The 13,139-nt window shown below is 33.3% G+C and overlaps 1 protein-coding gene across 1 annotated transcript in view; it reads left to right on the forward strand.

Moving 5' to 3' along the window:
* LOC129225641 (ras-associated and pleckstrin homology domains-containing protein 1-like) overlaps window positions 1–13,139 on the forward strand; it is a 167,749-nt gene that overhangs the window by 148,800 nt on the left and 5,810 nt on the right. The window contains exons 7-14 of the mRNA XM_054860112.1: window positions 916–1,075; window positions 4,604–4,725; window positions 5,414–5,488; window positions 5,587–5,730; window positions 7,205–7,315; window positions 7,807–7,908; window positions 8,666–9,041; window positions 9,759–10,015. Of these exons, the coding sequence (XP_054716087.1) occupies window positions 916–1,075; window positions 4,604–4,725; window positions 5,414–5,488; window positions 5,587–5,730; window positions 7,205–7,315; window positions 7,807–7,908; window positions 8,666–9,041; window positions 9,759–10,015 (1,347 nt within the window). The remainder of the gene's footprint in view (window positions 1–915; window positions 1,076–4,603; window positions 4,726–5,413; window positions 5,489–5,586; window positions 5,731–7,204; window positions 7,316–7,806; window positions 7,909–8,665; window positions 9,042–9,758; window positions 10,016–13,139) is intronic.

Genomic DNA, 13,139 nt, shown 5'->3' on the forward strand with positions numbered 1-13,139 from the left:
TTCTCGTGACGTCCGTATGTGTGCATGCCTGTACGTATCTCACATAACTCAAAAACAGTATGACGTAGAATGCTGAAATTTTGTACGTAGACTCTGAGTAGGGTCTAGTTGTGCACCTCCTCTTTTGGTTGCATTCGGATGTTCCAAAAGGGGTCGTTTGTACCTTTTCATGGAAAATCAGTGTTAATTTCAATGTAAACTCAAGCAATGTTATATCTTGGCGACAAATTTGGCGAAAATATATATTTTTCGAATCTGGTTTTAATTTGGCAATATTTAGAGAGTTATCCATTGAATCATGTTTAAACGGTCAATATTGGGAAAATTAATCTTTGTAAAACGTTTTTTTTTTTTTTTTGAATCGACAAACTAGGGGTGAAAATATTTGAAGTGTCTCCTTGCTTACTCCAAGGTACTATTATCATTAAATTCGCAGAAAAAGAAGTCATATGGTGCACCAGTGGCGTAGCTAGACCCGACTTTCGGGGGGGGGGGTTACTTCTTTTATATCTATATATATATATATATATATATATATATATATATATATATATATATATATATATATATATATATATGTATATATGTGTGTAATCGCTTGGAATTTTTCCCTTTTCTTCTTTTTTTTTTCTTTCTCTTCTTTTCTTTTTCTCTTTTTTTTGAGACTAACTTTTCGGGGGGGGGGGGTTGTCCCCAAAACCCCCCCCTTAGCTACGCCCCTGTGGTGCACACATCAGCTTGTTTTGTGATGCTTTTTTAAATCTTTATGTAATTTTTTTTTAAAATTTAGATGAAATTTAGAATGCTTAACTTCCTCTTAAGCTTTTCAATTATCTGCCTTGTTTCTGATTTTCAGTTTAATGTAAAAATGTTCAGATACCAAATGTATTTCTCATCTTTTGTATTTTTTTCCAGCTGTTTATTAAAGCCTTCAGTGCTGACAACAGTGCAAAGAGTTTACTTATAGATGAACGAATGACTGTTGGTCACATCTGTAAGCTTCTTGCTGAGAAGAATCACGTACCCATGGATCCAAAGTGGGCCTTAGTAGAACATATATCAGAACTATATTTAGGTATTTTGAATATTTTTTTAACTTCGAAAGTGATATATATGTAATATAAAAGTTAATGTTATGAACGTAGTCTTTTTACGAGCTCTTATGTATTGCGAAAAAATTGAGTCTGTGTAATATTTATAAATCTTTTGCTTAAAAAAATAAATGTGTTTGATACAGATGAAATCTCCAAATTGATAACTATGCTTTCAAAATCGCAGAATCCCTGCATAAAATTACATAATCCAAAACGCTATTCTACTTCAGACAATTGGCCTAAAATGAAAACTAGATTTTAAAAATATGGTTTGAATTTCATCCACTGATTAATATTCTACTAGCTGTGTCACCTGGCTTTCCATGATCTACCTCGAAAATAAAAGTTATGTCAAATGACGTATGTTGAACACTCAGACAGAGAAAAAATCAGTAAAATTTTGCGACATATTGCGGAAAAATAACTAAAGAGAAAACATTTAAAACCCCCTGATTACAGGAAAAGCCTCAAAACAAAAGCCAGAATTTTATTTCTTCATATTCGAGAAAAAAAAGGGCAACAGATCTTTCTTCTCAGTGATTTTTTTTCATGCTACAAATTTTAATAAAAACATCGGTACAGAAAGTTGAGATGAAGCGCTGAATAGTAATTTGAATGGAGGAAAGCCTTCCAAAAATAGGGATTTTATGTCAAAATCTAAATATCATAATTAGTAGTTTTTAATTGATGTCTCCATTAATTTTCATGAGAGGATTATGTTAAGTAGCCAATCATAAACACGGGAAAATTACGAATCTATGGATACCTGGTTCGATAGGGCGTTTGGGAGAAGTATCTCGGATATAGATACATATATCATACATAGATAACACTCATAGGTACATTCATAGATACATACAGTGGCGTAGCTAGGGTGGGGCAGAGCGGGCGGTTTGGCCCGGGTGGCACTTTTGGGGGGGGGGGGGGCAAATTCACACTTTTGATGCAAAAAAAATCAATGTATTTTCAATAAGGAAATCATGGTTTTTATCTATTACTGGAGGCAAAAGAAAAAGTTCTTTGAATTGTAAGGTTTTGGTACAGCTAATGATAATAAAATTACTCTAATCCAAAACATATGTTTTTCTTGGTGACATCTCAGCACTATTGTTCGTTTTTTTCTCATCCTTTGTCTGAAGCTACTGACTGAGGAAGGTGGCAGGGTGAAGTCAAGGGACGAAGTTTTCAATTATTTATTTAAAAAAAAAATCTTTTTACTGTAAAGGTTAACTATTGAAAGGAAACAATAAATGTCATAACCTTTCATTTTATGATGAAGCTACCTCTTGATTTTAAGATAATTCCTTTTAAACCAACTTATTATTATTTTTTTAACATTATTTATTTGAAAGGAAGTGACAACAAGAGAAAAGAGGTCTCAAATGGTGAAAGATTTCTTCCTCATTTTCAGGGTAGTATTACCTATTTCAACAATTGCTTTGATTGATCATTCAAAATTTTTATTAAGACAGAATGAATTTTATGTTCATTTTATAAAAGCACTTTATTCACCACTCAAATGATAATTGCTTGTATTACTGTTACATGCAAACAAATTCCTTTGCACAATGAGCTTCACATTTAGTCATTCATTTTAATGAAAAGTTTTTAATCAGTAAAATGATGTCTAAGCGATGCCTTTCACATTTGTTTGCATAAAAAGTAATGATTTTTTGATAAACATCTTTTTCATCTTGTAAATCACAGCATGGTTAATGGAATGTTAAGGGCCTCTTTATCTTTTCTTATCGTCCTCAACCAGTGAAAAAGAGAGCCATCCAAATCTGGTGTTATAGCTGTACCAGATCTAGGGAAGGGAGGGGATAAGTCTTGCTTGTACCTTGTTAGACAACTTCGGAGTTTGTCAACATCAAGTGATTCGCTCAATAAAGGGGAGTTATAATTAATTTTCTTTGAGAAACCAAAGAGACCACAAATTTGTGTTTCTAAACCTTTAAATTAGGAACATTTCCCTGACCTTTACATTCCTTCCTACTGTCACAAAGCTTAAAATGCATTTTCAGGACTTAAATTTAAAAAAATTTCAGGAAGAGAGCCACTTACCATCACTTTTTCCCTTAACTTTGCCAAATAAAGCCTGAAACAGAATTTTGGGTGGCTCTACTTTCACCCACCTCCTCGCTTCTAACAATGCCAAAGATAGCTTTAAAATGTGTTTTTAGGCCGGAGAATTCTGACTCCTCTAAACCTAATATTGAGTTTTTAAAAATTCAACGGCAAAAAATTCCTTAGTGCAGTCAAACCTTGACCTTTCCTGCAACATGACTAAAGATTGTCTAAAATGGGTACTGAGAACTTCAACTTCGAACTTTAAAAACTCCATCTCATCAAAAAAGCTTAAATTTGGGTTTTTGAAACTTCAATTTCAGAAAAATTCTAAGGAAGGGATTCTGAATGTGCACGAAATCACTCAACGTCATAACAGTTTCAGTTTTAGAAATTTGTGAGGGAAGCCCACAAAGCCTTCGTTTCTCAATGATGAAGAGCTTAAAATGGGCAACAGTTTCGAAAAAGATTTCATGTGGGAAACCCCCTCCGAGCTCTCTCTCATAACGTTGTCTGAACAACGACTGAAGTCGCATTTTTAGGACGTTATTTTCAAAAAGTTTGCAGAGAAGACGCGAGAGAGAAATAACTGACTTCCCAACATGCCCCCAAAGCTAGCCAACAATTGTATTTTTGAAACGTTGCCATCAAAAAATTTCTAGAGAGCTCCTGAATGTTCCCTACTCTCTTAAACAACATCAAAGATAGCCTAAAATTGATTTCAAGTTTGAAAAATTTTTTGAGGAAAATTCAGTCTTTGGGGAAGCTCTTACACCACTAGATACAGTCTACATATACATGTTTTTCAGTTTAGTTGAAAAACTTTTGGGACAGCGTTCCAGAATCTTTCCCAAACTCTTCACTTATCCAAAGATAGCCTAAAATTGCTTTTTTTACACTTCAAGTTCGAAAAATTTCCTTGAGAAGTCCCGACCCCCTAACGCCATCAAAGAAATTTTGACATTGAAAAAAAAATCTGTAGGAAGCTCCAAATCTCTTTTTCTGTTAGCGTTACTAAAAGTTGCCTAAAATTTCGAATTGTGACAACTTTTGCAATTTTTCACTGGGGCTCTGAATTCATTTTTTTTGCAAGAAAAATATGAAGGGGAAAAAAGTTTATTCTCTTCTTTATTAGAATCTTATTATTACTTTAAATGGTTTTGACTCTTTGATGTACTAGCTATTTCCCATCAAAAGAGCAGCAAATATAGGAACCGTCCTGGGCGGCAGAAAGTGTAGCTACGCCACTGGATACATACACTCAGCTTTTTAATTATATAAGATGTTTTTTTTTTTTGAGAAATTAGTCAGGTTTTTGGATAAGTTGTGACCCTCTTGAATTTGGAGTGCAATATGTGAAAAAAAAATCCTTGTTTGACATGTTTATTTTATTGTCCTGATCTTCCAAGTTGAAATTGATGAAAATTATTTAACCTTTCCAGAACGTGTTTATGAAGATCATGAGCGAGTTGTTGAAAACTTGTTGTTGTGGACTAGAGATTCTTGTAACCGCCTCTTCTTTTTAGAAAGGGAAGAAAAGTATGATCTGTTTATGAATCCCCAGGTTTGTATTTGTTTTATTCAGTTTGTGAAAAAATATGTTCTTATTATTTTTGATAATATACTTAGTACAAATAGTACATAATTTTTGAAAAAACATTTAGGGACACTACTTGTTTTACTATTTTTCAATTTTATTTAGACATGCCAGGAAAACTGTGTTGCTCCCAATATAATAAATCAAGATGGCTTAAATTTAGTGGCATGGTTAAGTGAAAAGATTGAGCATTAAAGAAATAATCAAAAGATGGGCTTAGATTCAGAAATTTGCGCTAACTCATTTTGATTATCACCAGGTTTTGCCAATAAACAAGCATGCCAAAGACCAGTGCCCTAGTTCTTATGCTAAATTAGTGTTGTCATGTTGGGAAATGACTTAACTGTGAAATTCAATTAAAAACCACATGAGAAAGTTAACAAGATTTTTTTATGGAAGGTGCTAGAATTTTCCAAACTTCATTTAAATTAAATAAATCTATTCTTTTAATGAATAGTCAATCCTCCTATTTATACTAAATAATTTATTTTGAATCAACTTCTTTTTCCATACTTTCATACTTTTTTCCCAGAGAAGCATGTTATAGATTTCCCATAAAAGGAAAAGTTAAGCTATTGTAAAATTCATTGTTGTTTTACTTATTTTCATCTTTTTACCAGAAATTTACTTTTGTGCATTTAAATTCTTTTATTAGAACTATTTACTTGGAGGTTCATCCTCAGAGAAGCATGCAGAGCTGGATGATGATGCAAAAACAATTCTGCTGGATGTAAGAATGTTTTTCCTCCAAAAAAAGATTAAAAAAAAAAAAATTATTTGTTAAAATGGGCTCTATAGTATTCATTTTTTTTTAAATCTATGTCATAGGAATTTTTTTCGACTTCCAATGTCGGAGTGCCTGAGGTAGAAGGAGCTCTTTATTTAAAAAGTGATGGAAAGAAAGCCTGGAAAAAGCATTTCTTTGTACTTCGTGCATCAGGACTGTATTATTGTCCTAAAGGAAAATCAAAGGTATACCATAATATTGAATCAAGTAATAATTTGAATGCATTTGTTGACTAATGTGAATATTTTAAGACCAGATTTTCTTTTATTTATTTATTTATTGTTTAAATATTTTTTTAACTTTTATTGATTTTGTTTCTGATGACTAATTTTTGTTGATTTCGTTTTTTTTGACTTTTCTTCCCTAATACTTGTTGATTCATCGGCTAATTGGAAATAATAATTTTGAAATATGCTTGGTAATCTTATCATATTAGTATTTTATGTGAATTTGTTTTTAAAGCATTTATTCTTTGAATGCATTTCACCAAGTTATATTCTTTGAAACTAAAGCTACTTTAAATTTTTTTAAAATAATGTCAAATAATTGAATCTTCTCAAAGAAAAAAATTGAAAATATACTTTATATGCAACAGTTAAATCTCTCTACTTTTAAACGCCATGCTACTAGAATGGTTTTTGTGTTCTGTTCTAACTATTTCAAACTGGCATGTTCTGTTGGCAGTGCCCTTGACACTTTTTACAAGCCTAAGAGATCCCTTCTTGTTTTTTTTCTTTTAAACAAAGACAGATATGAGCTAAAATGAATTCTCAATTTTTTCATCCTGGGCCCCTTTTCTTTTTCACCCCTTTGCTGTGGTATCCCCTTAGCCCTAGCTTCGCTGATGTGAATTCCATATCTGTGGAACACATGAACTCAGAATGTATCCTATTTTTTCTTTACTTGGGGGTATTTAACGTAATGTAGCACATAAGTGGCAACTATTGTATACATATAATGCTTTATAAAAAATATGTATATATAGACATTTATCTTGATTGCCAAAAATGTATCGTTTGGAGGGAAAAAAAATTAATTGCATCTTCTTCTGAATTAGATGGAAATCTGGGTGCATGTTCCTTGGGAATACATGAGGCGGAACCTCACACCTCCCACGTCTTGTCATTGGTCAAATGATCCTCAGAGAGAAAATAGCTTGATTGGTCGGCAGGTTAAGCAGATGATGAAATAGTGGTCCTTGGTGAGCAAACTTGACAAAATTTGGAGTTCCAAAGAGAATTAAGTGCAAAAAAGGGGCAATAAGAGAAAAAATTTCGTCCTCATCAGTAAAGTTTTGGACTAAAGTAGAAATTTTGCCGAACAGATTTGCCTGTCATTTTAAAAGAGAGAGGGCCGTCCTAAGTTTGGAAAAGACTTTCGTTAAGTTCGTATATTTGGCTGATTTCTGCAAAAATTTGCAGAAATTACATGATTGGAGTTAGGCTCTTTAATATTAAGGAGGGATTGCTCAGGAATTTTATTGGAAGTAGCCCCAGGGTAGGAAAGACTTACTTTGGGGCTAGCACCGCTTCTGCAGTTAATGGCTCGCCTGCCTGCCAGGTTTATTTTGGATGTGCTTGATTTCTCAAAATATAGCTAGTGGAACTTTTTTAAAGCTAATAAATAGTCGATGACTTATAGAGATTTTTTCTTCCTTAGCTGTCGAAGGATCTTCTTTGTTTGACTACATTTGACATGAATAATGTGTATGTTGGGTTTGGTTGGAAGAAGAAGTATAAATCTCCTACAGAATTTGGCTTTGCCATTAAGGTAATTTTTTTTTTTTGCTTTTTAAACAAGTAAAAAAAAGTATATTGATTAAATATTTTTTAAATATAAAGTGATGTGTGCAATAAATTATGCTTGCAATTAAAAAAAGAAGTAATTATAAAAGTCAATGGTAAAAACTATATATCACCATTGAAGATAGACAAGTCTGAAATGTTTTAAATGTGTTTACTCTAGGGAGAAAAGAAAGTAAGAAGCAGCTTCAATATAAGGATGATAATTGCACAAAATAAATTTCAATTATTAATTATTTTAATTAATTATTCATTATTTGCTAAAGAAGAAACTTACTATACATGTCTGGAGATTTACTTAGAGAGCTCTTATTTTTCCCTCTGCACTTCTAGCTTTTCTTTGGGGGAGAGAGAGATCCTATTAATATTTTTGAAAATTACTGTTTTTGAATTTTTAATTTTAAGCTATAACTTTTTTGTGTGCTTTTAATAATTTACATGTTTGTCATTATTATTTAGCATCCTCAAATACAGACTAAGTCCTCAAAATACATCAAGTACTTGTGTGCTGAAGATGAATCTTCTCTTAAGCAGTGGGTGATGGGCATTCGTATTGCAAAAGTGAGTTTCTGCATTAAAACTTAATTTTGGACAATTTTATTTTTCTCGAGTAAAATAACTGAGGAGTGAAATTATTTTTTTTTTTTTTTTTTGTCACATAATATTGATTTAGCATTAACAACAGTATTTTAATGTAAAAAAATAAAATAAATAGCAGCAAACAGCTGCACGCTGCTGTTTTGAATGAAAGATTATTGTCAACTATAAATAAATGGAGATGAGGAGGGAACTCATCTTGGAAACTAGCAAAAATCTGGATATGCATTTAGTAATATTTTATTTCAATTTTTAAGAAACTTCTTTGTTTTCCTCGGAAAGATAATGAGCCCATGTGCATAAACAGAAAAGCTGCTTCTGGATTCAGAAAAGGGTAAAAGCAACATTAGTTCAAATCATTAAAAAAAAGCAATTTGCACAATTTTACTTGCAAACTTTAACAAGTACAAGTATGATGACCAGCAACAAGCTCTGGGGCCAGCTAGGCTGGTCCTAGTACATTTATTAGTCCCCAATGAAGATCAATGGCCCCTCTTAAAGCTAGCTACCCACTTATTAATTACAGCTTCTTCCAGTAAGCTGTTCCAATTGACCACAACCCTACCAAAGTAATAATTTTTTCCTAATTTCCAAATTAGCCTGAGATTTGAATGGCTTAAAACAATGACCCCTCCTCCTGCTTTCCGTGCAAACATGTAACCCATTAACATCTTTAATTTTGATAAATTATTTTATATTTATTTGTTTTCCTTTCTTCTAGTTTGGACTTCAAATGAAAGAAAATTATGACAATTTACTGCGAGATATAGCTGAAGAAGATTTAGAAAATTTGGCCAATGCTCGAAGCTTCTCGGTTTCATCAGTCGCTAAGTCTTTGAACGGGAGTTCTTCGGCATCCAGTGGTTGTCATGATATGAGCAGCATAAACTCAGAGAAAGATCTCGATCTGGATCAACTGGAAGATGAACCGTTGATGAACTTTGAAAAACTGCATAATCTTCGAGTCATAAGTCGCCAAGATTCTATTAAATCAAGTAAATCAAATGCCAGCAGCAGCAGTGGATGTCCATCTGAAAGATCCAGTACTGGTACCCCTACTGCTGATCACCTAGTGTTTGAAACAGATTTCCCCATGGGTAAATTCTTTATTTTGTTTTTTAAGCAGAATATAATCAGACTAAGGCTGGGGTTGTAGCCAAAGTGCATGTTCAGGGTAGGTAGGCCAAAACATGTTTTGGACAGAAAAAAAAATAATAATAATTAAAAAAATAATAATAATGAATGATTTGTTGCAAAGTGTAAGAATCAATAGCCCAGTCAGAATTACCTTCTGACTGAGTTTTTCTGGATCAAAACATATAAGCTACCGTATTAAAATCGGTAATAATGTTGAAACCAATGCCTTTGGGGGGTGTTTTCTACTCGGGGACATTTAACTATTTTTTAACACCTTTACATTAACTTTGTCATCATCATCTAGATTACCTTGGTCTGACATTATTGTCTTGAACAAATAATGTTAATTTTTGTTCAAAAAAAAAGTGTAATTCCTAAAATATAGAAGATTGTTATAATGCACACCTTGGGACCTGACTGATATTTATTGAATATATTTTATCTTTACTGAAAATTTCAAACAAAAGTTGAGCAAAATTGTACTTCAAAATAACATGTGAAATGTTTGCTCCAATAATTTACCAGTGCATTCACCTGGTGCTTTTTATTTTATTTATATTTGAACACATAGAATTATTTGTATTTGATGGTCTTATGTATTGTTATTTATATAAGTAGTGGAAATAAATAAGTTGGAAATTTGAACACTTTTTTAGAAGTCTTTTTTGAAATTTTAGGTACAATTAAGAGGAAACCAAGTATGACTCCAAAGATTCCTCTTACAAATACAACACGGAATCTCGCAAAACAATGTGGAGATGAAGGTTCTCATTTAGACAATTCTGGTGGTAGTGGCAGCAATAGCTGTAATGGCAGCTTAAGCGGAAGTCTTGGAAGGTCCAGCCTGGGAAGATTTAGCTTGAGACGATCTCATACTGATGATAGGATTTCATTAAGTAGTTTAACAAGGAAAACAGCAAAACAGTTTTTCCAAGTAGGTACTTATTGTAATATTGTTCTCTGTTTTTCTTTGTATTTAAGAAAATCTTTAAAAAATGAACTTTCATGAAACTTTATTGGTTGAATAATTATCGCAGTTGAATTTTCAAGTTAAAATAACCTATCTTTTACAAGCAGACTCTTTTGTAGAAGTACAAACATCACATGACATTACCAGTGACTTTATTCTTTGCAGATTGTCAATAGTGTGAATTAAGTACTAACATTAAGAATCAACTATTAATGCTTAATATGAAGCTTTGTTATTTGCTGGATTGATATCAAACTTTGATTTGTTGTTTAACGGTTTCATTATTTCATAGCATTATCTTCCATTCACCTAGAATCCTACATTTTGGGAAAAAGACATAGCTATGCCATGTCAACCAATCCAACATCTGATTGTCTAAATATTTCTCATATAATGCAATATATGTAAATTCGTTTCAAACCACCTTTTCTTTTCACGAATCTCATCAATCCCCAAGACGCATCTCCTCAAATGTTTTTTCCAACTTAAGCTTTGGCTGCAGCCAGAGTAATACATTGAACACAGCCAGGGTTGGACTGGGTCCTCAAAAAGGCGCATACCCCAATTTTTCTGAAGGCGCATGCCAATGAGGGGGGGGGGATCGCGGAAAGGATATAGACGATCATTTTAGAGGAGCGATCAGTGGCGGATCCAGACGATCCTGTTGAGAGGGGCGATTGCTTAATTCATTAAGGGGGGAGGGGAGGGTGGACTAATGAAAATAAAATTTTTTAAAAAGTTAAAAATTTGTAGCATGTTTTTTTTTTTTTTCCCGAATAATGTGTAATGTGCTTCGCTCAAAGAGTTTGAATGAAAGTTATAAGTGTTTCGAGTATCACACACACAAGAATAAAAAAACTGAAAAAAGAGTTTCTAATTACCTAAATTAAACCTTATAACTTTTGATTCGTTTGAAAACTCGTGAAGTTTTTTCAGTTGTTATTCAGGTCCTCAATTGTTTTTTTTTCTTATAAAAGAAAGGTTGCAGCAACAAAATGGCATCTCTTTTTACCAGTTTACGTACCGAACATAATGAAATACTAAAATTGCATTTGTAAATAAAATTTGAAGATAGTTTTGGATTTGTTTGTTGATTGAGTTTTGTTTAATATTCGCGCAAAGAAAGGAGTGTTTGCAGGCTTTCTCCCGAAAATTTTTGTTCAGAGCGCATTTTTAGACTATTTGGAGGTTAACAAGTAAAAGGGAGGTTTGGGTGTCCCGTTCCGGAATTTTTTTTAAATTTAAGGGTATATTTTCGAAAACACAATTATTTGCTATCTTTGTGTTTTTGAAGGAAAAGATGAGAGACATGAGTTGTTTTACGATAGCTTCAAAAACGCAATTTTAGTGTTGCTAAAAACCAGGGGGGTTTGGGGGCTTGCCTCTGGAAATTTTTTTTGTAATTGAACTCCTCAAAACGCAATTGTAGACCCTCTTTGATGACGTAGCAGAAGACATGGGGTTCAGAACTTTTCAACAGAAACTTTTCGATGTTAGGAGTTCCAAAAACGCTGTTTTAGACAATCTTTGAATGATGTTGAAAGATGAGGAAAGAAAAACGGAAAGAAAGACATGGGTGCTCCTCTCCGGAAATTTTTTGAAATTGAAGTCTCAAAAACACAGTTGTAAGCCAATTTTTTATGACGTAGAGGAAGGAACGGGGTTTGGAACTTTCAATCGAAAATTGTTGGAAATTGGAGCTTTGAAATACGATGGTTAGCCATCTTTGGTAGCGTGAAGGGAAGGGATTGAGTCCGGAGTAAACCCTCAAAATTTCAATATTGAAACTTCAAAAACATAAGTTAGTGGGTCTTCATTGACGTTAGGAGAATGACTCGAGAGTGAGGGCTCTCCCCCGGAATGTTTTCGGAACTGAAGTTCTAAAAACGTAATTGAAAGCCACCATTAACGACATTTTCGAAAAAGTTTTCGATTCCGGCGATTTTTTCGAAATTGCAGCTCCAAAAATTCAAAAGTTTTGACAATCTTCGATGGCATTGGAGAGAGGGGGTTGAGGAACTTTACCCTGCAAAATTTTCGGAATTAAAAGTCATAAAAATACAGTTGTAGACGATTTTTTGTGATGTGTTGGGGGGGGGGGGGAGAGAGAGAGAAAGTTAGGTGACCTTTTCCCGGAATTTTTTTAACACAATTTTAGGACGATTTTTGTTTATTTGGGAGAGGAGAGATTTTGTGGACTTCCCATTGAAATTGTAAAAACTTGACTGTAGGCCATCTTTGTAAACTTTTAGGGGAAAGCACGTTTTCACTAGTTTTTTTTCAATTAAGTGCCAAAAACGGCAATTTAGAAAAAATAATGAATAAGTACATTCCGAATTTCTGAAGTCGCCCAGTGGTTTGATTTCGCATCTTCTGAGAGAGATTTTTTTTTCACTAGGCGACATTGATGTCAAGTGGTCATTATGTTATAAAATGCACTGCTACACATCTATACGAAATTCAACTTTTCCACTATGAAATTCATAAAAACTAAGTGTAGAATAACTCACTGACAAACGCCTAGACAACAGCATTCAAACGGCAACCCCTACCGACTCTACCAACAATAATAAACTTCTTCATGTAATTCAAAAATGCAGTTTTAGACTAACTTCGATGATGTTAGAAGATGAAGAGAGAAGGTCTAGTGGCCTTATCTCCAGAAATTGTTTTTAATTTCAATCTTAAAACGCTATTGCCGTCCATCTTTAATGACGTTAGGGAAAAATATGCGATTCGAAACTTTCTTCCAGAACGTTTTCGAAATCGAAGTTCCAGAATAGGCAGTCTTTTTGATTGAAGATTTGAAGGGGCTCTCCCTTTTCTTTTTTTTTTTGAAATAAGAGTCTTAAAAACGTTCTTGTTGGTCATCTTCGGAAAAATTACGGAAAGGGAGGGGAGATGGGATAGAAGGAACTTTTCCCCGGCAATTTTTCGAAATTGAAACTCAAAAGACGGAAAATTTTAGACGATGACATTAGGGAAACCGGGCTCGGAGGAAAATTTTCGGAACTTCAAAAGGAGGGGAAGGTATGGGAGCTTTCGAATCAATTAGAAAACTTCGTGCTGAATTTGCAAGACAAGTTTT

Source organism: Uloborus diversus, chromosome 1 (assembly GCF_026930045.1).
Source record: "Uloborus diversus isolate 005 chromosome 1, Udiv.v.3.1, whole genome shotgun sequence".
Classification (NCBI taxonomy): Eukaryota; Metazoa; Arthropoda; class Arachnida; order Araneae; family Uloboridae; genus Uloborus; species Uloborus diversus.